A 26288-nucleotide genomic window follows, 5' to 3' on the forward strand; every position below is an offset into this window, starting at 1 on the left:
GAACATCATATATTACTAAATAATTTAGCCATGGATTTTAGTATCATTATATACACACGTATGAGGGACCACCTCTCTTACCATCCGCTCGCACCCTTTCCCCTGTAACCGGGTGGAATAATAACATAAACCCCTGTGTTATGGGTTGTATCTTTAATTAAAAGTTATTGATGCATGACAACGAAATGCATTCAAAGTAGGGAATACAAGAACAAGAACTCTGCATACGAATTTTACAATCAACTGATCAAGGTCCTTGTCAAAATATTAAAAGATAGTTTGAAATACATATTAGAAATTATAAATTACAATAATTTGTTAAATCAATATTCTTTCCCTAAGCTTACCGGTAGCATGAATACGCTAATCAAAATAAAGAGTTTATGGTATACACAAACTGAATAAATATTGAATAATAGATAATTCATGCTAAACTGCTAAATTACATGAATTGAACAAAAAGAAACGAACTATACGCAATTTGCTTAAAGTAAGGAATTCTGAATTTATGATAAAACTTAAACATTTCTGCAATTAACCTTATCTCCCACGAGGTGCAAAGGTCGGCGCAGAATTAAAACAGTCCTCCTGCTTTATAGTATGTGTTCTAAATGTAATGAAATAGGTATTTACTGTAGAGGTATAATTTACAGCATGAATGAATATTTACTCTTAAGAATTTATATAAGTGTAATGCATTCATTCTCTCCTTAACATATCAATTATTTACAGCATTCGTGCAAACTTACAAAGATCATTCACTCCCTCATATTGTCTATCATTCAAACATTCACCCAGACAAGATAAAGTAGTGAGAATAAAGAAATAGCGCATCCTAAGTTTAACACTAACCTGCTTAAATAAAATGAATCTCCATCCAGAAAATCGATCAACTCGATAACAAACTACTATGGAAAACCTTCAAAATAACCCTTCTGTACCGCTTGGGCATGAAAATATGAATACCTGTCCTCAATAGAAAATTTCCCTCCTAAAACCATGTGACCAGACTATAGTGATCTATAAATAGTAACAATTCTCCTAAAGGAGAAAAACCTGTTCCGTGTGGTAAGCAGTGAAATTTAATAAGTATTGAAATAACAAGTCAAACACAAGTCATAGTTAGTAATGATTTCAATTAGATAAAACTTTATTCTCATAACTTTGTAAATAAATTGAATTAAAGCAATTTATTTTCAATAAATGAAATTCCTGAAATAAGGTATTAAAAACATGTAAAATTTCACTCTATTGCATCTCTACCCCCTTTTCCATTTTCTCCCCATCTAAATTTACCCTAGGTTTTTTACATGACTACTTGTTACTTTATATAGATCATAGGCAAGGCGTATCAAGGGAAATAACTCTCCAAATTGTTTTGAATTGACTTACAAGAGTTGTCACTCTTTGGTTGCAATTGTAAACAACGTGCGTGGCGTGCCAAAAAAAGAATTACATATTTATGATATATAGTGATACAAAAGTAAGTTGCCAATTGCATGTATCTACGTATCTTTTTAATTACATACAAGATACTTTCTAAGAATTTGCTGTCATGAAACTATGAAAATTCAAACTATGATGTTCGAATTTACTCGGATTGGTCACGATTTTGCGATCCCGTAACAATTTAATGATCGAACATTTGACCTAACATGCGTTATTATTTTTGTTTTATAACATGATTATGGTGTTCTGACCAGGTTTAGGTTTGAGATGCGAAGGAGGCATGGCGAGGGCGAGAGCGAACTTCGAAGAATGTCATAAAATTGTTTGAATTTTATATGTACATGTACTGTATTTACCATGTTTACAAAATAATAATTGAGATATTAATTAATATGTTATACAGAAAAAAAGAAAGAAAGAAAACACATTTGAAGGTAAATACTAATGTGTAGGCCTATTAACTTATATGCTTTGGAAATCGATTTGGAAGAGAAAATACACTAACAAGTATAAGGCCTAGGTAGTATTATTATTATCATTACATATATGTATTTATTATTTTGAATTTTGATAAGTAAATTTGAAGTAATGTATGTTCTTTTCTTAATAGATGACTGAAATGGAAGAATTTTGTAAAATCTTACCAAAAGTTGTAAGTATAAATATAATTGATATTAAGCACTCGTCAATATTGAGTGTCAACACATTGTATTTTGGTTTTAATTAATGTCTTCCTGCTCACATTTTTATCTATCACCATTTGCATAAACTACAGCTTTATCCAACAACTGTGTTGGGCATTTAGGTATTTCTGCATGGTAATTGTTGTGTGTAAGTAAAAACATAATATGTAACTTTGCATGAATTTCAATCAGTGATGTAGACACCAGATGGATAGAACATCTATTTAAGAAAGAAATTTCATGAAAATACATGAGGGCATGAACTGCAACATTGTATGCCAGCATACATTGTACTTCATGCAGCGCATAAGTGAACACTGGAAAGTTTATACTGTTGTAAAGCGTTGCTGTTCATGCCCTCATATATTTTCAAAAATGAAATTTTTTTTTTTTTTATATCAACATTTTACTTTGATTTCTTTCGGAACTCCCAGTCATTAACGTAGTTGTACTATATTTACCAAGATTCCTACGTACATCGTTCACATTCATGAAGAAACATTGTCGGAACCTACAGGTTTTCTTTTCGTCACACTGCATTGAGTGTAATGTAACGGAGAGAAAACCTATGGGTTCCGATGATGTGAGGAAATCATTTTAATTGGTAAAGATCACCGTCACCTCTCCCGTAGTCTGGGCGACCGTGGGGGTGCCACTGAAGACTTCCTAACTAGCTCTCTCCACTCCCATATGTCGTCTGCTATTCTGTCTGTCGTCTGCTATTCTGTCTGTTGTCTGCTATTCTGTCTGTCTGCTATTCTGAGGGTGTTGCTCAGCTTCAGGTTTGTTCACTTTGGGATGTTGTCCTCCCAGCTCTTCCTCTGCCTTTCTTGCCTCAGGTAAAGATATCAAAGACAAAAACATTGGAAATATAAATATTATAGTATGAGGATGTGTAGGTACTGAAGTGGTAGCCAACTTACCTCTGTGACCCGGGTTCGATCCGTGTTACAGATGGTGTTTGCATGTGAGAGTGGTCGCCGACTCAGTGTGAGTTCCCTCCAGCTTCCTCCTACAATAACGAACCACACAAGTACTCCACTGGAAATAAGCTTTCCAACTTTCATGGGTTATCCTGGTATTATAACTATCCTAAGATTAAACTAAATAGATAACCTCATATGGTCCCTGTGCTCACCAGTCCCCAAAGTTTTGATTTGTCAGGCTCATTGAAGGTTGCTTGCTAAGGTTTCTGATATAAAATTTCAATAACAAAATCTAAAACTTTAGGAGCTGCATGCACACATCAATGGGTCAGTTAGTGAGGACACGATACAGAAGTTACTGACTAAGAAACAGAACCTCGACCACCAGTTCAGCTTTAAGAAGGGGAGCACAGCTACCCTAAAACAGTAAGTCCTCTACATTATACATGGTTAAATTCTAAATCAAGTTTGATTATTCATAAATCATTTTTAAAAGATACATTTTGTATACTATCTGTAAGTACTGTAAAAATTGAAATTTGTGGAGGGCTGCCTTTTGGTGTGGTTGTGGTATCGGTGTTCAAAATTGGCTGAAAACTTGGTATAGAGTTGGAGGCTATCTGAAAACTTGGTATAGACTTGGAGGCTATCTGAAAACTTGGTATAGACTTGGAGGCTATCTGAAAACTTGGTATAGACTTGGAGGCCAAAACAATATGACATACACCTCATCAAATTGACATACACGGTAACATTGAATAAAAATAACACAAATTTAAAATGTCGTTTACTTCCGATGTACTTAGAAAGCACAAAATGGAACACTGATCAGGTTTCTCCAAGCATGCTGCAATTTTTACACCACAATTCAACAAAACTTTGTCATAGTTTTTTCATCCATTTATTTTTTTTTTCTACTTAAGATTAGAACATGGGCATAGACAATTTGGTCTATCTCAATTACAACTGGCATAGACCAGTGCCATTTGACATAGACTCAGTCTATCAGTCTATTATTAATTTCGAATAATGTGGTATGGACATAGCAGTGAATTTTAAAAATTCTCCACAAACTATAGAGAAACTGTACTACACTGTTCAAGGAATAATCAAATCTCTTCATCCATAAAATGAGAGTCCATATCAATATGCACATAATACACATTTATCAATTACCACGAAAAGTTTTCTCTTTGGAAGGAAATGATTTACAGTACCCCCCCCCCCCCCCTCTTCAGAGACAGATGATGGACAATCTTCTGATCAGAAATTTTCTGACTGTCCATCATATGTAGTCCTTGTTTTAATTAATCTATTCTCAGTTTCAACTTCTTTCCTACAACTACAGCGATTGAGCCAACTTCAACAACACTTGTCTCTATAAACACCCAAGGGTAAAGACTGGATTCAAGTTTGTTGAAATTAAGGGTAGATAATAAAGAAATAGCGTAAATAGGTGGAGTGCTTAAAATGTTCTCAAGAACAATTGAACCAAAAAAGTCAGGATTCAACTGAAATTTTATAACATGAAGATCCAAGTTTGTTTAAATGATGATCATGCCCCTTGCTGGAAGGGGAGGGGAGCAATAGGGATTTGAAATTTTGCATGTGATTTTTATAAAAATAATTCTTCTCAAGAACCATGGTAGTATACTCTATCATTTTGATATTCAAGCATCTACATGTAAATTTCAAGTAGGTTCAAATCATGTCCTGAAGGCTAATTGGAGAGAGTCATGATGATAGGTTCAAATCATGTCCGTGATGTGTATATATATTACATGTGATGTGCACATATTACATGTGATGTGTATATATATATTACATGTGATGTGTATACATGTATATATTACATGTAATGTGTATGTATATTACATGTGATGTGTACATATATTACATGTGATGTGTACATATATTACATGTGATGTGTACATATATTACATGTGATGTGTACATATATTACATGTAATGTGTATGTATATTACATGTGATGTGTACATATTACATGTGATGTGTATATATATATATTACATGTGATGTGTATACATGTATATATTACATGTAATGTGTATGTATATTACATGTGATGTGTACATATTACATGTGATGTGTATATATATATATATATATTACATGTGATGTGTATACATGTATATATTACATGTAATGTGTATGTATATTACATGTGATGTGTACATATTACATGTGATGTGTATATATATTACATGTGATGTGTACATATATTACATGTGATGTGTATATATTACATGTGATGTGTATATTATATTTCGTGGTCCAGGTCTTGGTTTGTTGTTGAGCCACTGTTAGTGTTGTGATGAGAACAAGGTGGCTCAGGTGAGGGTGATGGCCCATGATCCTCTTGTTTGATTTGCAGGTGCTTTGAGAAGTTTCGAATGATCCACCAATTGACAGACAATGTTGATTCTGTTTATCAGGTAGGAATTGACAATTTTCAGAACCCTCACCAGAGTTTCGACGTTAATTTGATTGTTAAGGTAGGTCCCTAGTCCTGGACCTACTTGTGATTTCTCAAAAATTTGAGTTTAAATACTTAGATTGTTCATTTGAGGGTATGATAAAAACAAAAAAATGGGGGGTTGTCAGTATAATGAGTAAATTATGGTATTTTTATTACGTGTACCCCCATTTGTCAAACGGCAATATCAGAATTCATTGAAGAAGTCCTAGAATATGTCCATAAAATTTTGTTTGAGGTATGATGCTGCAATTTTTTTCCTCCAATATTAAATAAATATGTCTAACTAAATAATTAAAAGTGAAATTTTACAGTTTCAGGTTTTTTAATAATGGTGGTACAAAATTGAACCCAATACAGGCCCTCGGCAGTCAAAAATACGGCACTGCAACACCACTAATATGGATATTTTAAAATTTGACTTGTGATTTTTCATTCAAACTCACATATTATGTTCATATATGAATGCTTGTTAAAATACATTTAAAAAATCTGCCCTTTCTCAGCATAATATTTTCACAGCATCTCAATTTATGTTTACATTTTTTGGCCAAAATAGCCATTTTGAAGATGATTTTCACATAATAGAAGATAACAAATATATAACAAGATAACAAATATATAACAAGTGCAGAATTGTTTTTTTTTATTTGCACAAGTGCATTATTGCATATCATATGATTTTTTTTAAATTTACAAATAATTTTAACATGCAATACCCCTGTATATCAATTAAACAAATATGTACCTCTGGTTTTATGTGTGAATTAGATGACAAAAAATGGAAAGAAGATTGGAGCCATAGTCTACTCAAATATAAGTGATTGGGTGTTATTGTATTCATTTTACTAAATGAAAAAACATCCAGGTAAATGTAAAAATATGTTTGATAATAATAGTACGTGAACCAATACCGGAGTTCGATCTGGACATGACGTCACGCTACTAGACCCCTACTTTAACAAGTGAGTCTGAAGTATTTTTCCTCAGGTGACATATGATGTTATTCATGAATTCAATGACGATAATGTGAAATACCTTGAACTTCGCACAACACCAAGGGCAGTGACTGATACTGGCATGACACAAGAGCTTTATGTTGAGGCAGTGCTACGGGCCATACAGGATTGTGAGTCAGAGGATTTAGACATCAGAGTGAGGCTACTTCTTGCAATTGACCGAAGGAATGGTGTACAGAGAGGCTGGGAGACGGTCAGACTGGCTCAGAAATTAGGCACATCATACGGTGACATCATTGTCGGGATTGATTTGAGTGGCGATCCAAACGTGAGCAAACTCTATACATATATTTCTAACCTCATGCTTTATGTGTGAAATGTGGTAAGAGCAAAATGCATCATGAGTCAGCTTATTTTATTTTATTTCATATATAAACATAATAAATTCATTAGATGATGTATATGATTATTTTAGGGAATGAAAATCATCTTTATGATATTTACGTTTAGCAATTCCTTAAGTCTAGAGTGTGTTATTTGCGAACATGTTTTATGTTTTCATTCATGTGGATGGAAACCTGTTTTTAGCTCACCTGAGCCAAGGGCTTTGTTGAAATTTATTATGAGACAGTGTACCCTACTAAATTAACAAACCAGAAATTTCTTGAATGTTTAGTGATGAAATATCTACATGTAACAACATTATCAATTATTAGCTCTTCTGAGCCGAAGGCTCAAAGAGCTAATCATATGGCCATATGTTTGGTGTGCGGTGTGCGTCAACTTTTTGGAAAAAGGGCTATATCTCAAGAACCCCTTGGCCAATTTTTGTCAAATTTGTCACAGGGTATCCTTGGCCCAAGGGCTTTCATTTGTACCAAAACTAGGGTTGTGACCCTTTAATAAGGGGAGATAATTAGGAAAATGCAAACAAAAGTAGTGGTTGCTAAAAAATCTTCTTCTCAAGAACCACTGGGCAAATTATCACCAAACTTATGCATAAGGATGAGGATAGGTTGTAGATAAAAGATTGTTCAAGGCATCATCCTAGGGCAAAGGGTGTGGTCTCAAGGCCACTTCAAAGTTGACCTTAAATTTTGTTTTGTTAAAACTTTGATATTTTGCTTAGTATAAGGACTAGGATCATCAAATTTTGTCAGTTGATGCATCTTTGGACCTAGTTGTCTCAAAAGTAGGTCATGGTGACCTACTTTTTTGAATTTCACAGGTAATTATTATTAAATAGATTTTGATGCATATCTTGGACACTTTTGAGCCTATGATCATCAAAAGTTGTCAGTTGATAGATCATGGGACCTTGAAGTGCGTCATATGAAACGTATGTCACCATGACCTACTTTCTGAATTTTATGGCTAATCATTTATGAATACATTTTAGGCTGTTATTTCAAATACCGAGAGGTTTAGAATCATCAAACCTTGTAAGTTGATGCGTCTAGAGGCCTTGAAACATATTTATAAAAAAAAAGTAGGTCACAGTGACTTATTTTTTGAATTTTGCAGACATTCAAATTTCACATTTTCAATTTTAGATGCATATTTTGGACACTATGAAAGCTAGGATCATCAAACTTTGTCAGTTGATGCATCTTGAGTCCTCATAGTTTGTTGACCAAAAAGTAGATCACCGTGACCTACTTTTGGAATTTGATGGCTATATTTTAATATTTCATATACTATCACTGTCACTGTCACTATCACTATCACGGTCACTGTGACCTACTTTTGGAATTTTGACGTTTATATCTGAATATTTCAGATACTATTTGACTTCCATTATCAAACTTTGTCAGTTGATGCATGTTGAGTCATCAGAGTGTGTTGACTAAAATGTAGGTCACCGTGACCTATTTTTGGATTTTGATGGCTATATTTGAATATTTCAGATACTATTTGACTTACAATCATCAAACTTTGTCAGTTGATGGGTCTTGAGTCTTCAGAGTGTGTCGACCAAAAGTAGGTCACTGTGACCTACTTTTGGAATTTTGACGTTTATATCTGAATATTTCAGATACTATTTGACTTCCATTATCAAACTTTGTCAGTTGATGCATCTTGAGTCTTTGGAGTGTGTCGACCAAAAAGTAGGTCACTGTGGCCTTCTTTTGGAATTTGACGGCTATATTTGAATACTATTTGACCTGTCAATTGATGCATCTTGAGTCTTCAGTGTGTCGATCAAAAGTAGGTCACTGACCTACTTTTGGACAGTTACATTTAAATTTTCAGATACTATTTGACTTAACATCATCAAACTTTGTTAGTTGAATCATCTTGAGTCCTCGGAGTGTGCAGACTATAGATTAGGTCACCTTGATCTACTTTTTTAACTTCAAAGCTGTATCTAAATCAAATGCTAAGAGGCCTAGAATCATGAACCTGTTTCATTTGATGTATCTTGAGTCCTCGGAGTGTGTCAATTAAGAAGTAGGTCACTGTGATGTACTTTTTGAATTTCATGGATATATTTAGATATTTCAGATAATAAGTGACTTAGATCCATCAAACTTATTAAGTTGATGCATCTTGGCTTCTCAGAGTGTGTCAGCTAAAAGGTAGGTCACTGTGACCTACTTTTGCTCTTTTTTTTGCAAATCTATATACATCTTTCAAACTAAAAACCCAAGGATCATCAAACCTTCACTTAACTCACTCTTTGTTTTTTATTTCAACAGAGCTGAAAAAGTTAAAAAGCAATTTTGTTGATACTGGTTTTAAGAACCATTCTCCAACAATGGCATGAAATGTAATTGCATTAAAAATCGGACAAAATACAATGTGATCCCCTGGTTCTCATTGTATGCATAGTAAATTCGGTATTTAGCATCCCAACTGTCTCTATGTCCCTTGAAAAAATTCATGTAGAAGAGAAATATGTACTATCCAGATATGCATGTAGGTTAAGTAACTTCATTTTGTAATTATTTTGATTGCCTAATCTAATAGTGTACTGTATGATATCCCCTTCATACACTATCATGTGATAGGTCTTTAAAACCCTGTTAATTGATGAATCTTGGTTAGTGAGAATTTTTGACTGTTCTACAATGTATCAGAAGAGCGATTCTAGGCCCATGGGCCTCTTGTTTAAATCGCAGTAAGATGTAATGGCTCTACCTGTAAAATCTATTAAATTAAGGATGCATTGTAATCAAAATTCTAATTTACTTACTATCACTGTATTTTTCAAAGGATTCTCTTAAAATATTCAGAATAAATATCGTTTTTGGGAAAGAACAATAAATAATGTAAGGCTGTGATGCACAGAAACTATTAGAGGTCCAAAATTATGGAATGATTTAAGAATGCAACATTGATATGGTTATGGTCTTAATCTAGGTCAATACATATATTTGCATTCTCTGTGCGTATTCTGCTTCATTTCTCTTTGAATCCATTGCTTGACATTTGCAACTATGAAGACACGTTTTGTTTCAAACCAATTAGATCAAGATTTTTAGTGCAGACTGTTCGCACATGAATATACACTTTCCACGAACTCCGCTACCTAATGTATCTCATGATATTGTTGAAATTGTTGAAAAATATGTTTTCTAGTTTATTTTGAACCTTTTATATGAATATAGAATAACAGAGAACACATACTTTTATCATACAATGGTTTATTTTATGAGTTTAGAGTTTGTCCTTCTTGGACCATTTCCCATTACCATCAATTCAAATATGGAAATCATTACCAAATATGGAATCAAGGTCAGATGATTTTCAGCTGTCATGTTTAAATACCTTAAAGGTAAATGATCTCTATATTTTATGTGCTTGAAAATATTTATATTTTAAAAAATACAGAAAAATATAAATGATAAATGTCTTTCTTTGGTCTGTTAAACGGGATATGAAGGAAACAAATACTGTAGGAAAATTTGGCATAACCTTTTTTTCTGCAAATTGAGTGACCTTCACATCCCATTTAACAAACCAAAGACAGCATTTTATTATTCAAATAAATCCAGAAAATGCTCAGGTGAACAATATGGCCCTTGCATCGTTCACTAGTTGGTTGCTGTTCTTTTTCTCTGTATAAATGAGTATAGAAAGTTTACAACATTGTTGATGATAATACTAGGTGTTACGTGTTTTTGGATGTAGACAATGTACTGTTCAGTGCAATTTTGAGAAGAGGCTGCAAGTGGACAAATATTAATTCACGTAGATGTAGGCTCATATGGCAGATGGTGTGTGATTGCCAATTTGTATTTAAATCTTTTGGAATGTGGGCCGTACATGTATCTCAGACACTCAGGGTCTAATCAGTATAAAGTATGTCCTGAAGTATTTTTTCGCTGAGGGATTTCTTTGTTTTAAAATTAAAGGCTGAGGTTTTCAACCTATCAGTTTTCCTCAGGTAAGTTAAGTGTGGGACGGAGCTAATTTTAGGCAGGTGTGAAGCTCCTAAGCATAACCTACTATAATCTATTATAATTGATGTAACTGTATGCAAAATTTACTACTATTATTGTGTGACTATCTCTATATGAAAAAGCCAAACTTTTCCAATCAAATCTGGTTTTCTTTTATCGAGCTGGTTTACCAGGTAAGCATCAAAAGATTGCATGGACGCCTCGATCGCTAGATAAGGTAGACAAAGTATACACAAGGACTAGTAACTAAATGTCAATCAATTTCTAGCATCCAATCTGAAGCTTAATTCCACCTGATTGACGAGGGTTCACAGACCAGGTAAATTTGAAGGCGTTGCTTATTTTCTCGGTCTTTAAAAGATACATGTAGTTCAAGAACTCTTTTTAAAGGGAGATAATTCGGAAAATGTGATAAAAGGTATGGCTTCAAGGATATTTCAAACATGGCTATAAGATTCATTTAATGCATTCAAATTTTTGGGTATTTTATGACCTTAAAAATGCTGTGCTTACATGGGATTTTCTATTCTTTGATCATACAACAATGTGAATAGGTCATCAATACCATGAGGTACAGCAGTAAAGACATTTTTGAAGGATTTCATTTTTGGGGCACTTTTCCATTGAATTTTCAAGTAAAACTTTGTGAATAATACAAAAATAAAGGTGATTTCATCAGAAAATTTTGTGGTAAATTGGGTTTCTAGCAATATTAAAACATTTACAAATAGTCTTACAAAATTCTATAACAATGGGGATATCCTACATAGTTACTCTTTGTTTGAAGTTTTATCCCTACACATTACAAAGTTTTACAGATACTGGTAGGCATCAGTGTGCTCAATGATTTGCTCCAAAGTGATGTTTACCAACAATTGCACATACATGTATGTATATATATGACACATAAAGACTGTGAAATCTTAGTTAGAAATCCTGGGTAATGAAAAATCCAAGGCTTATACATGTAGCAAAAAGTCAAAGTGTACCAGAATTACCCAATATTCTGTATTTTACTTTCATTAAAAAGGCAATGTTTGATTTGCTTCTCAGAGAATATGAAACTTTAAAATACAGTTAAAAAACAGACACAGAACCAGCACTTTCAAGTCTGAACATCACACATAATTTTTAAAAAATCCAATTTTAAGACTTTATCACCCTCCCCTTGGGAGCATAATACTTTTGACCAGATGGTATGTTGGTTAGTTAGTCATTAGAGGGTATGTTGTCTAACTTATAGCTAGTGAGCTTGTAAATCTGAATCTAATAGTATTGGTATATGTATGTGATAATTCATTAGGGAAAATGAGGCACTGTCTACTAAGTTAGACATTATAGGTGGCACCACAGGGCCTGTGTGTGACGCATAAGTGACAGGGCCTGTGTGTGACACATAAGTGACAGAGCCTGTGTGTGACACATAAGTGACAGGGCCTGTGTGTGACACATAAGTGACAGGGCCTGTGTGTGACACATAAGTGACAGAGCCTGTGTGTGACACATAAGTGACAGGGCCTGTGTGTGACACATAAGTGACAGGGCCTGTGTGTGACACATAAGTGACAGAGCCTGTGTGTGACACATAAGTGACAGAGCCTGTGTGTGACACATAAGTGACAGAGCCTGTGTGTGACACATAAGTGACAGGGCCTGTGTGTGACACATAAGTGACAGAGCCTGTGTGTGACACATAAGTGACAGGGCCTGTGTGTGACACATAAGTGACAGAGCCTGTGTGTGACACATAAGTGACAGGGCCTGTGTGTGACACATAAGTGACAGAGCCTGTGTGTGACACATAAGTGACAGGGCCTGTGTGTGACACATAAGTGACAGGGCCTGTGTGTGACACATAAGTGACAGGGCCTGTGTGTGACACATAAGTGACAGGGCCTGTGTGTGACACATAAGTGACAGGGCCTGTGTGTGACACATAAGTGACAGGGCCTGTGTGTGACACATAAGTGACAGGGCCTGTGTGTGACACATAAGTGACATGATGTGTAACTGCCCAAGATGTTCTTTTCTGGGTCTCCAGTTTCACTTGATTATTATATATTTCAATTTTATGTATAATAATATTTTTTGATGAAAATTCTTTACAATTCTAGTGACAAGAGATGTATACCCTTTATTACTGTTCTCAATATATCGTGACTTTTAATTATGAGATACTCCATTGCAACACAATACAATTAAGAAATTAAAGCCATATTATACAGGCGCGTTGGCAAGTTTTTGACATTGGGGCGGCGAACTGGATTTTTAAAAAAAAAAGGGGGGGGGGGTAACGTATTTTAGCTAGTATGTACATATATTCACCAACACCCCCATATTTTCCTAATATATATCTTTCCATCTATTGAAAAAATTCCAATATTTGTCTTCAATTCAAACATTTAATAACTTTTAAGTAATATAAGTTGTATGCAAGTTAAACACATTAAACTCATTTTTATCAAATTATATAAATATACATTGATTCATTGAACAGTTCAGAAACGTCCAAAAATAAGTCCTCGTCCATCCCGCCCTGAGACAAACTCGTCAGCGACTTCTGATAAGTCCATTTTATCCGTATCTTCCCTGTGGGTGTGTAGAATCATCAAGTGATTAAGCCTCTCCTGTGTCATAGTCGCACGAAGATAGGTCTTGACTCGGCGCAGTGCAGAGAATGTCCGCTCACTTGTGGCATTAGTGGCTGGCATCACTAAAATGAGTCTTAAGAGAGTTACAATCTCCGAGAACAGACATTTGGTAGCTCGAAGTATTTCAGACACCAACTTTACCAAATACGAAATAGACACAACACTAGTTGATGAATTGTTCAAGCTGTTTCTTGCGAATGATGTGAATGTTTCCAGCTGCGAAGATAGAGATGTCTGGTCCAAATCATCACAGCAAAATTTTATCACGAAGTCCAGATCTTCTGTGTATGTCTTGTCACCACACACAGACTTCAAAAGAACGTCCTCTAGATGGCGGTACACTTGGTAGCCCGGCTGGTCAAAACGATCCTCACACAGTTGACTACTAAATCTAAAGCCTCAAAATACTGCTGTCTATAGAGGTCTTTTTCTGATGCTGCAAACTCTGGAGGGACATTTCCTGTTTCAAACCGCATCGGCATTTTTCTTCGCCTTGGCAAAGTTGGCTCATTGACATCTAGATCGTCAAGTTTGTTGTTGAGAGATTCCCAGAAAGTATTGAAGGACTCTTCCTTTCACATTTCACTTAGCGATGACAACGAAAGTTCGGTTGTGTTGGCCCTCAGCAACTGATAACTCTTTCGTCTGCAGCGTTCGACTTAAATTGTCTGTGTGACGGAGTATGTCGTATCCCAGGGACACTCCAAAGAGGAAGTCAAAACTCTGCATCTGGGCTTTCACACCAATGATCCTTGAACGGGTTTCGACATCCTTTGTGCTTTCGTAGCAGGTCTCCCACAAAGACTGAAGGACAGAGTAGTTTTTCAAGACACTATTCAAGCTAGCAGCTCTAACAGTCCATCGAGTGGGGCATAGCACACGGAATCCTGGTGTATCTGGTGCCATCTCGCGCTTCAGCTGCTCGAGTATGGTGTCCCTCCTAGGCGAATACTTGATGAGTTTTGACATTTCAAACACAGTATCTAAGGCATCACGCATCACCTTTGATCTTTTCACGGTATCGCCAACGGCCAGGTTGAGTGCGTGTCCATAACAATGTGTGTATATTGCCCTTGCTTCTTTTCTGGTGATGTTAGCAGCCACACCCTTTTTAGCTCCGGACATGTTGCTGGCTCCATCATAACACTGCCCACGGCACTTATTCAAAGAAATGTTCATCCGCATTAGTGTATCCAAAATTACATTGGTCAGTGTTGTAGCGTTGATGGAAGGCACCATACACAGTCCAATGAAGTCTTCATGCACATTTAAATCCCTGTCAACATGACGAATAACAATCACAACTTGTTCACAGTTAGACTGATCTGTTGTCTCATCAACCATGATGGAGAAATAGCCATTCTCTCTGATGTTCGATGCCACGTCCTGCAATATCTTCAAAGCCATCACTTGTAGCATTTCATTCTGGATGTCTGCTGATGTAAATTTGTCTTGCTTCTTTTCTAACCACTTGAGGATTGACGGATCCGATTCACCATGGAGCTTCAGAAGCTGAATAAATTAAGTTACTTTGCTCGTTGTCATGGCCATGGAGAGGTAATCCCTGTCTAGCAAGAAACCTGATGTTTCGTAGAATTGTTAACAGCTGCTGTCTGTTGCGTGTTTTCTTCTCTGAATGGGCGGCTGAGAGTACTTCACCAATGTCTTTCGTTTCTCTGGGAAGTTTCACTTTTCTTTCCACAGACTCTTTGTGGCAGTTGGAATCTTGATGTTTCCTGAATTTTGACGTGGCATCCTTCCAGTTACTGAAGCCTGTAGATATAAAACTTCCCTCAGCCTTGCAATTAGAAATTTTGCCTTTCTTTGCGGCGCCCATGCAAGTGAAACAGAAAGCCAGATCTTTTGCCTGAAAATATTTTTAAATACATGTATAAATAAACAGTATCATTTTCAGAAATATCGACTTTAGTGTAATTACTGTAAATGAACCAATGATGGATTTACTTCATTAATTCATTAAATTAACCTGTAAAATATCATGGAATAAATTAAAACATATAAAATAATCTCATACACATACCTCGTCATAATGCAACCATGGGTATGGTTTGAACCAGGAGGAGTTGAACGAACGTAGTTCTGGATTCTTTTTGCCGAAGGACCGCTTTGGAAATTTAAAATTAGCAGGTTGATTAATACGTGTTAATCCGTCCATTTTTGAAATCAAAATGCAGGAATATATGTGACAAAGGTAAACAAAAAATCTCAAAAAGTTGTTTTAGACAGTAATTTTGATTCATCTTTGGTATTTTCCTTTAATTCACATGCTCATTCAGCTCATTTATTGTAACAGTTATATTGTTTGATTATTGTTTAATGACTTAACGACTTGCTGTAGTGTACAATGTAAAGCGTCCAAACATTGATCGATCAATTAATGAAGCATACTTAATACCCTATTTTTAATTATTGTGTACACATGTCGGGCCCAGGTACCTACTTCACCTTTTTCTTTACTATTCTATTTTTGATTTTTGATTTTTTTTTTTCAAAATTATTGGGGTGGCGACTGCCGCCCCTTTGCCGATGCCTCTGTTATATTAAAGCCATATTATATGTTTTTTAACAATTCATATGCATGTATGTAATTCTAGATTCAGTAAATATTTTGAAAAAATTCACTGTGACTTCCTCTGCCTTCTTTCTGTGAACAGTTTTCCAATATTGTGTATATAATTGTAATTTACCACAATATTATGTACCTATAATTGTAGTTTCCCACTTCATGTCAGGTTGCTAAATGTATAGTACTATATACAGAGTTTTCTAGGTGGGAGATGGCAGGGACTACATCCCAGTCTTCAGGCATGCTAAGGACTTGGGTCTGAAACTGGCTTTGCACCTGTGTGAGGTAAGATATATACAGTGCTCAGACAGAATATTTATTCACCTTTGTTAGGTAAGATATATACAGTGCTCAGACAGAATATTTATACACCTGTGTCAGGTAAGATATATACAGTGCTCAGACAGAATATTTATACACCTGTGTGAGGTAAGATATATACAGTGCTCAGACAGAATATTTATACACCTGTGTGAGGTAAGATATATACAGTGCTCAGACAGAATATTTATACACCTGTGTGAGGTCAGATATATACAGGTAGTATATGTGTAGTTTTTAGCTCACATGAGCTGAAAGCTCAAGTGAGATATTCTGATCACAGATTGTCTGTCATCTATTCGTCTGTCTGCAAACTTTTCACAATTCATCTTCTTCTCCAGAACCACTAGGCCAATTTCAGATAAACTTGATACACATCATCCATGGGTGAAGGAGATTCAAGTTTGTTCAAATGAAGGGCCATGCCCCCTTCAAAGGGGAGATAATCACGAAAATGCCAAAATAGGGTGGGATCATTTAAAAATCTTCTTCTCAATAACCACCGACCAGAAAAGTTGAAACTTACATGAAAGCTTCCTGACATAGAGCAGTTTCAAGTTTGTTCAAATCATGGCCCCCAGGGGTAGGCCGGGACCACAATAGGAGATCAAAGTTTTACATTCGAATATGTATGGAAAATATTTTTTAAAAATCTTCTCAAAAACCAGAAAAGTTTAAACTTATATGAAAGTTTCCTGACATAGTGCAAATTCAAGTCTGTTCAAATCATATCCCCCAGGGGTAGGATGGGGCCACGGTATGGGATCAAAGTTTTACATGTGAATATATACACTCTAGGGAAAATCTTTTAAAAATCTTCTCAAGAACCACTGTGCCAGAAAAGTTGAAATTTACAAGAAAGCTTCCTGACATAGTACAGATTCAAGTTTATTCAAATCATGGCCCCTGGGGATAGGATGGGGCCACAATAGGGGATCAAAGTTTTACACTCGAGTATATAGGGAAATTCCTTAAAAATCTTCCTCTCAAGAACCACTAGGCAAGAAAAGTTGACATTTACATGGAAGCTTCCTGACATAGTGCAGATTCAAGTTTGTTCAAATCATAGCCCCTGGGGGTAGGGTGGGGCCACAATAGGGGATCAAAGTTTTACATTAGAGTAAATAGGGAAAATCTTCTAAAAAAAACACTGCATGGGCCAGAAAAGTTCTCCTATAGGTCGGTTATATATTTTGTAGCCAATTTTGGAGGGATTTACCATTGACCCGCTTATAAGTTGGTATAACTTTTTTCAAGAATCGGTTGACAATTTCAAACTAATGCTCTAACATTTTCACCTCTGTTTCAAATAATATTCATATAATCCTAGAATACATGAATAATATAATATGTCCAGTCAACATTAATCATGATAATCATCGGAGTACAACGTTTTTCAAAAATACTATACATTACGCTGTCCAGAAAAATGCTAATTTTCTTAGGACTCGCCTATAAGTCGGATATAGAGTTTTGGACCAATTTTTAGCTCCCTAAAATCCGACTTATAGGCGAGTATATACGGTAGATCCAACTTTGTTCAATTCATGGTCCATGGGGCTAGGGTGTGGCCACAATGGGTATCAAAGTGTTATATGCTGATATATGGTAAAAATCTCTTTAAAAATATCTTGAGCTATTTAAATAGGGTTTTCATATTTTGTACACTGTGGAATCATTAGAATTCGTGGTGGCTCAATTTTCGTGGAATTCGTGGGTACCCCTCACCCACGAATTTACATCCTCAACGAATAAAGACAACTAGTATACAAAAATCTTACAAATATATAAGATTGATGACAAAAATCTTATAAAAATCATAACAGCTGAACAAGGGCAGGGCCAAGGTGACTCAGGTGAGCGATGTGATCCATGGGCCTCTTGTTGTACATACATATTATGTATTACAGTGTATAAGTGTTTTAAGAAATAAAGTTTTGTACACCTGTTTCAGTACAAAGTGCAGTATGCCTTAAAAAGTGTACAGAGACTCAGTCCTAGATTTTAAGTACTTCTGTGTGAGATAAAAAGTGTACAGAGACTCAGTCTTAGATGTCAAGTACTTCTGTGTGAGATAAAAAGTGTACAGAAACTCAGTCCTAGATGTTATGTACTCTTGTGTGAGATAAAAAGTGTACAGAAACTCAGTCCTAGATGTTATGTACTCCTTGTGTGAGATAAAAAGTGTACAGAGACTCAGTCCTAGATGTTATGTACTCCTGTGTGAGATAAAAAGTGTACAGAGACTCAGTCCTAGATATCATGTACTCCTGTGTGAGATAAAAAGTGTACATAAACTTAGTCCTAAATGTTATGTACTCCTGTGTGAGATAAAAAGTGTACAGAGACTCAGTCCTAGATGTTATGTACTCCTGTGTGAGATAAAAAGTGTACAGAGACTCAGTCCTAGATGTTATGTACTCCTGTGTGAGATAAAAAGTGCACAGAGGCTCAGTTCTAGATATTATGTACTCCTGTGTGAGATAAAAAGTGTACAGAGGCTCAGTCCTAGATATTATGTACTCCTGTGTGAGATAAAAAGTGTACAGAGACTCAGTCCTAGATGTTAAGTACTCCTGTGTGAGATAAAAAGTGTACACAGGCTCAGTCCTAGATGTTATGTACTCCTGTATGAGATAAAAAGTGTACAGAGACTTAGTCCTAGATATTATGTACTCCTGTGTGAGATAAAAAGTGTACATAAACTTAGTCCTAGATGTTATGTACTCCTGTGCGAGATAAAAAGTGTACAGAGACTCAGTCCTAGATGTTATGTATTCCTGTGTGAGATAAAAAGTGTACAGAGACTCAGTCCTAGATGTTATGTACTCCTGTGTGAGATAAAAAGTACACAGAGGCTCAGTCCTAGATGTTATGTACTCCTGTGTGAGATAAAAAGTGTACAGAGACTCAGTCCTAGATATCATGTACTCCTGTGTGAGATAAAAAGTGTACATAAACTTAGTCCTAAATGTTATGTACTCCTGTGTGAGATAAAAAGTGTACAGAGACTCAGTCCTAGATGTTATGTACTCCTGTGTGAGATAAAAAGTGCACAGAGGCTCAGTCCTAGATATTATGTACTCCTGTGTGAGATAAAAAGTGTACAGAGGCTCAGTCCTAGATATTATGTACTCCTGTGTGAGATAAAAAGTGTACAGAGACTCAGTCCTAGATATTATGTACTCCTGTGTGAGATAAAAAGTGTACACAGGCTCAGTCCTAGATGTTATGTACTCCTGTATGAGATAAAAAGTGTACAGAGACTTAGTCCTAGATATTATGTACTCCTGTGTGAGATAAAAAGTGTACATAAACTTAGTCCTAGATGTTATGTACTCCTGTATGAGATAAAAAGTGTACAGAGACTTAGTCCTAGATATTATGTACTCCTGTATGAGATAAAAAGTGTACAGAGACTCAGTCCTAGATGTTATGTATTCCTGTGCGAGATAAAAAGTGTACAGAGACTCAGTCCTAGATGTTATGTATTCCTGTGTGAGATAAAAAGTGTACAGAGACTCAGTCCTAGATGTTATGTACTCCTGTGTGAGACAAAAAGTACACAGAGGCTCAGTCCTAGATATTATGTACTCCTGTGTGAGATAAAAAGTGTACAGAGGCTCAGTCCTAGATATTATGTACTCCTGTGTGAGATAAAAAGTGTACAGAGGCTCAGTCCTAGATATTATGTACTCCTGTGTGAGATAAAAAGTGTACAGAGACTCAGTCCTAGATGTTAAGTACTCCTTTGTGAGATAAAAAGTGTACACAGGCTCAGTCCTAGATGTTATGTACTCCTGTATGAGATAAAAAGTGTACAGAGACTTAGTCCTAGATATTATGTACTCCTGTGTGAGATAAAAAGTGTACATAAACTTAGTCCTAGATGTTATGTACTCCTGTGCGAGATAAAAAGTGTACAGAGACTCAGTCCTAGATGTTATGTATTCCTGTGTGAGATAAAAAGTGTACAGAGACTCAGTCCTAGATGTTATGTACTCCTGTGTGAGATAAAAAGTGTACACAGGCTCAGTCCTAGATGTTATGTACTCCTGTATGAGATAAAAAGTGTACAGAGACTTAGTCCTAAATATTATGTACTCCTGTGTGAGATAAAAAGTGTACATAAACTTAGTCCTAGATGTTATGTACTCCTGTGTGAGATAAAAAGTGTACAGAGACTCAGTCCTAGATGTTATGTATTCCTGTGTGAGATAAAAAGTGTACAGAGACTCAGTCTTAGATGTTATGTACTCCTGTGTGAGATAAAAAGTACACAGAGGCTCAGTCCTAGATATTATGTACTCCTGTGTGAGATAAAAAGTGTACAGAGGCTCAGTCCTAGATATTATGTACTCCTGTGTGAGATAAAAAGTGTACAGAGACTCAGTCCTAGATGTTAAGTTCTCCTGTGTGAGATAAAAAGTGTACAGAGACTCAGTCTTAGATGTCAAGTACTTCTGTGTGAGATAAAAAGTGTACAGAAACTCAGTCCTAGATGTTATGTACTCCTTGTGTGAGATAAAAAGTGTACAGAGACTCAGTCCTAGATGTTATGTACTCCTGTGTGAGATAAAAAGTGTACAGAGACTCAGTCCTAGATATTATGTACTCCTGTGTGAGATAAAAAGTGTACATAAACTTAGTCCTAAATGTTATGTACTCCTGTGTGAGATAAAAAGTGTACAGAGACTCAGTCCTAGATGTTATGTACTCCTGTGTGAGATAAAAAGTGTACAGAGACTCAGTCCTAGATGTTATGTACTGCTGTGTGAGATAAAAAGTGCACAGAGGCTCAGTTCTAGATATTATGTACTCCTGTGTGAGATAAAAAGTGTACAGAGGCTCAGTCCTAGATATTATGTACTCCTGTGTGAGATAAAAAGTGTACAGAGACTCAGTCCTAGATGTTAAGTACTCCTGTGTGAGATAAAAAGTGTACACAGGCTCAGTCCTAGATGTTATGTACTCCTGTATGAGATAAAAAGTGTACAGAGACTTAGTCCTAGATATTATGTACTCCTGTGTGAGATAAAAAGTGTACATAAACTTAGTCCTAGATGTTATGTACTCCTGTGTGAGATAAAAAGTGTACAGAGACTCAGTCCTAGATATCATGTACTCCTGTGTGAGATAAAAAGTGTACATAAACTTAGTCCTAAATGTTATGTACTCCTGTGTGAGATAAAAAGTGTACAGAGACTCAGTCCTAGATGTTATGTACTCCTGTGTGAGATAAAAAGTGTACAGAGACTCAGTCCTAGATGTTATGTACTCCTGTGTGAGATAAAAAGTGCACAGAGGCTCAGTCCTAGATATTATGTACTCCTGTGTGAGATAAAAAGTGTACAGAGGCTCAGTCCTAGATATTATGTACTCCTGTGTGAGATAAAAAGTGTACAGAGACTCAGTCCTAGATGTTAAGTACTCCTGTGTGAGATAAAAAGTGTACACAGGCTCAGTCCTAGATGTTATGTACTCCTGTATGAGATAAAAAGTGTACAGAGACTTAGTCCTAGATATTATGTACTCCTGTGTGAGATAAAAAGTGTACATAAACTTAGTCCTAGATGTTATGTACTCCTGTGTGAGATAAAAAGTGTACAGAGACTCAGTCCTAGATGTTATGTACTCCTGTGTGAGATAAAAAGTGCACAGAGGCTCAGTCCTAGATATTATGTACTCCTGTGTGAGATAAAAAGTGTACAGAGGCTCAGTCCTAGATATTATGTACTCCTGTGTGAGATAAAAAGTGTACAGAGACTCAGTCCTAGATATTATGTACTCCTGTGTGAGATAAAAAGTGTACACAGGCTCAGTCCTAGATGTTATGTACTCCTGTATGAGATAAAAAGTGTACAGAGACTTAGTCCTAGATATTATGTACTCCTGTGTGAGATAAAAAGTGTACATAAACTTAGTCCTAGATGTTATGTACTCCTGTGCGAGATAAAAAGTGTACAGAGACTCAGTCCTAGATGTTATGTATTCCTGTGTGAGATAAAAAGTGTACAGAGACTCAGTCCTAGATGTTATGTACTCCTGTGTGAGATAAAAAGTACACAGAGGCTCAGTCCTAGATATTATGTACTCCTGTGTGAGATAAAAAGTGTACACAGGCTCAGTCCTAGATATTATGTACTCCTGTGTGAGATAAAAAGTGTACAGAGGCTCAGTCCTAGATATTATGTACTCCTGTGTGAGATAAAAAGTGTACAGAGACTCAGTCCTAGATGTTAAGTACTCCTGTGTGAGATAAAAAGTGTACACAGGCTCAGTCCTAGATGTTATGTACTCCTGTATGAGATAAAAAGTGTACAGAGACTTAGTCCTAGATATTATGTACTCCTGTGTGAGATGAAAAGTGTACATAAACTTAGTCCTAGATGTTATGTACTCCTGTGCGAGATAAAAAGTGTACAGAGACTCAGTCCTAGATGTTATGTATTCCTGTGTGAGATAAAAAGTGTACAGAGACTCAGTCCTAGATGTTATGTACTCCTGTGTGAGATAAAAAGTGTACACAGGCTCAGTCCTAGATGTTATGTACTCCTGTATGAGATAAAAAGTGTACAGAGACTTAGTCCTAAATATTATGTACTCCTGTGTGAGATAAAAAGTGTACATAAACTTAGTCCTAGATGTTATGTACTCCTGTGTGAGATAAAAAGTGTACAGAGACTCAGTCCTAGATGTTATGTATTCCTGTGTGAGATAAAAAGTGTACAGAGACTCAGTCTTAGATGTTATGTACTCCTGTGTGAGATAAAAAGTACACAGAGGCTCAGTCCTAGATATTATGTACTCCTGTGTGAGATAAAAAGTGTACAGAGGCTCAGTCCTAGATATTATGTACTCCTGTGTGAGATAAAAAGTGTACAGAGACTCAGTCCTAGATGTTAAGTTCTCCTGTGTGAGATAAAAAGTGTACAGAGACTCAGTCCTAGATGTTATGTACTATTGTGTGAGATAAAAAGTGTATAGAGACTCAGACAATGTGAAACCCTAAATGTATGTTTGAAGAGATTATGATGTATGAAGTTTTGTAAATGAAAATAATCATTCAGCTAATAAAATATTCGGCTAATCTGATAATTTTTCTCTTACAAATGGGCTGTTGGATTAACCGGGATCCCCTGTATTTATACTGCATAATCAGTCAAGTATGAATGACTTTTATACATATTGCAACTTGCATATAAATTAATGATGCTTTTTTAAGAACATGTTCAAATTCTATATAATTTTGTCCACATTAAAAGCTGTGTCACATTAACATTGATATGATTTAAACATTTTCTGTGTGCTTCATTTTGAAACAAACATATGGCATTTTGAAGATTGCCTCTATTGATATATCAAGTTTATATTCATTATTATATTCCACTAGTTTTCCCAAGTGATGCCATTCATAATCATACAGCTGCTGGCGTTACATGTCTATTGGGACCTAAATGAATGTTTGATAATTTTGTATCCGATGTACAGGTTCCAGCACCAGTGGAGACAATGGACTTGCTGAGTTTGCCCCCGGATAGGATTGGACATGGAACATGTCTCCACCCTGAGGCTGCAGGGCGCCAGGAATTTGTAGATACTGTACTCGCTCGCAAAACTCCCCTGGGTATGCTAGCAATACCGTAGTGTTCTCACACAAAATCTCCACTGTACCCTCCTTTCACACTAGGTCATAGCCATGGTTGTTCGATTAAGAAAACCCTCGACTTTATTAATATTTATGTTCATATATGGACGAACCTGGGAGTTCCTACAATTGGGGGGGGGGGGGGGGGGAGAGAAAAACCCACCAGAGATTGCTTGCATGGCTTGTAGTGAAATAATCCGAAGATTGCCGATTGGTAAAAACTTACTCAGATATAATAAGTTTATTGAATTTGCAAACAGAGTCTTGTGTTGTTTTAGGACCGATTTCGTTTAATATGATTATAGCTATATATAGTTTTTCTGTCTGTTATTATTTGTAGACAAACGTTACACGATTTACCTGTGGATGCAACCATTAAAATAGTGAAATCTGTCATGACTATGATTGGTCAATAATCAATAAATTATTGTGTCATTTCATAAATATTCATAAAAATCAAGGATTTCGCTGATCATGATATATAAGCGACAGTTTGAGATAGGGTAGAAACTCCCGAACTCAGTAAGCGTAATTAGAGACAATGCAATATTGTATCTGTGTATAACACATACATGTATTTCCATAAAGATAAAATTTTCATTTAAGTCTCTGACAAACAAGAATGTAGTTTTAGGATCTCATGCAGAAATTGCTCTGGTACAGAGTGTAGATACTGAATAGATATGTAGAGTTAATTACTAGCAGTTCATATTGTTATATAATGATATCTAGATAGTCAGCTACGTAGCATTGTGATTAAGTATGAATTATTTACAGTGCAATATATTTCAGAGCTCTGTTTGACCTCTAATCTCATTGGTCAGACTGTTCCTAACCTGGACAATCATCAGTTCAAGTTTTGGTATGAGAAGAAACACCCCTGTATTATCTGTGTAAGTCAGAGTGTTCTAAGAAACACCCCTGTATTATGCATGTAAGTAAGCTAGATTGTTCTAAGAAACACCACAATATTATCTGTGCAAGTCAGAGTGTTCTAGATTTTACATGCAAGTCAGAGTGTTCAAAGAAACACCCCCATGCTTTCTGTGTTAGTCCAAGTGTTCTAAGAAACACCCCTGTATTATACATGTAAGTCAGAGTGTTCTATATACTCGCCTATAAGTCGGATTTTTTGGGAGTTAAATTTTTAACCAAAACTCTGTTTGACTTATAGGAGTGTCCCAAGAAGATTGGTATTTTTCTGGATGGCGTAATGTATAGCCTTGTATTTTTAAACAACAAAAACATGGACGAAATAAACAAAATACTTGTAGTAACTGTTTAATTTGCTGAGAATAAAAAGTGAAATATCGATGTCATATCCCAAACCTTTATAGGAATAGCAATACGGATAAATACATATGAGTAGTGATATGAAATTGATTTGTTGAGGAAAAAAATATCAAATATTGGCGCATTTCTCAAAATATTATTTGAAACACAGGTAAAAACATTAGAGCATTGATTCGAAATTGTAAACCGATTCTTGAAAAAAGTTATACCGACTTACAAATGGGTCAATGGGCAATTCCCTCCAAAATAACCGAAAAACTATACAACCGACTTAAAGGCGAACCGACTTATAGGCGAGTATATACATTAAGAAACACTGATGAATTATCTGTGTATGTCATAGTTTTCTTAGAAACACAGATGTTCTAAGAAACACTCCTCATGTGTGTTCTGTGTAAGTAAAAGTATTCCTAAAAAAAACCACTGATGTATTATCTGTAGCTCCGGTAGGGGAATATGTATTGCTATGCAATACTCTCAGAATGCTTCTTGAAATAAGTTGGGTTTTTTTTTTTTGGACAGACGGATGATAAGGGAGTCTTCAGTACCTCCTTGTCTGAAGAGTATCAACTGGCAGCCACAACCTTTGACCTTACACCCAGTGACCTGTGGAGACTCTCAGAGGACAGTATAAAGCATGCCTTCTGTGAGGAGAAAGTGAAAGAGAAACTGAGGGAAAAATGGAAAAAGTACAAATCTCAGATAGAACAACAATTCAGTTTAAAACTGTGACGTTAGTGTACTGACATATTCGAAAGGAAATGTTAACAACCATGTAAGTTATGATGAAGCACTCTTTTAATGCTATGGCTTGGTGCAACAACGATGATGTACTAAAGGGTGTTTACAATACAAAAGTTCCATCTGA

At 35.8% G+C, this 26288-nt stretch overlaps 2 protein-coding genes across 6 annotated transcripts; one reads left to right on the plus strand and one right to left on the minus strand.

The window, feature by feature from the left end:
• The first annotated feature begins 1396 nt into the window (after nucleotides 1–1396).
• Nucleotides 1397–26288, plus strand: LOC125649213 (adenosine deaminase-like protein). 5 transcript variants are annotated; one of them, XM_048876550.2, is made up of 11 exons: nucleotides 1397–1483; nucleotides 1853–1883; nucleotides 2060–2101; nucleotides 3363–3484; nucleotides 5454–5514; nucleotides 6546–6842; nucleotides 10179–10292; nucleotides 16363–16443; nucleotides 23971–24106; nucleotides 24920–25020; nucleotides 25943–26288. In XM_048876550.2, the coding sequence occupies exons 3-11, from the start codon at nucleotides 2060–2062 to the stop codon at nucleotides 26150–26152; spliced, it is 1164 nt and encodes a 387-aa protein (XP_048732507.1). In that variant the 5' UTR covers nucleotides 1397–1483; nucleotides 1853–1883; the 3' UTR covers nucleotides 26153–26288. The 5 variants fall into 5 exon arrangements, with proteins under 5 accessions (XP_048732507.1, XP_056020878.1, XP_048732505.1 ...); XM_056164903.1 differs by lacking the exon at nucleotides 10179–10292; XM_048876548.2 differs by lacking the exon at nucleotides 1853–1883 and having other exon boundaries at nucleotides 1408–1483.
• LOC125649214 (zinc finger MYM-type protein 1-like) lies at nucleotides 13309–15850 on the minus strand. Its single transcript, XM_048876553.2, has 2 exons — nucleotides 15613–15850; nucleotides 13309–15438 (listed from the first exon to the last, which is right to left on the minus strand). The coding sequence occupies exon 2, from the start codon at nucleotides 14988–14990 to the stop codon at nucleotides 14154–14156; it is 837 nt and encodes a 278-aa protein (XP_048732510.2). The 5' UTR covers nucleotides 14991–15438; nucleotides 15613–15850; the 3' UTR covers nucleotides 13309–14153.

Source organism: Ostrea edulis, chromosome 5 (genome assembly GCF_947568905.1).
Source record: "Ostrea edulis chromosome 5, xbOstEdul1.1, whole genome shotgun sequence".
In the NCBI taxonomy this organism is placed as follows: Eukaryota; Metazoa; Mollusca; class Bivalvia; order Ostreida; family Ostreidae; genus Ostrea; species Ostrea edulis.

Coding starts and splice junctions, on each gene's coding strand:
- LOC125649213 (XM_048876548.2), top strand. CDS start 1,463: ATGATATATAGTGATACAAAA. Junction 10,293..16,362: donor CATGTTTAAATACCTTAAAG/GTAAATGATCTC, acceptor AGAGTTTTCTAG/GTGGGAGATGGCAGGGACTA. Junction 25,021..25,942: donor AACACCCCTGTATTATCTGT/GTAAGTCAGAGT, acceptor TTTTTTGGACAG/ACGGATGATAAGGGAGTCTT.
- LOC125649214 (XM_048876553.2), bottom strand. CDS start 14,990: ATGCTACAAGTGATGGCTTTGAAGATATTGCAGGACGTGGCATCGAAC.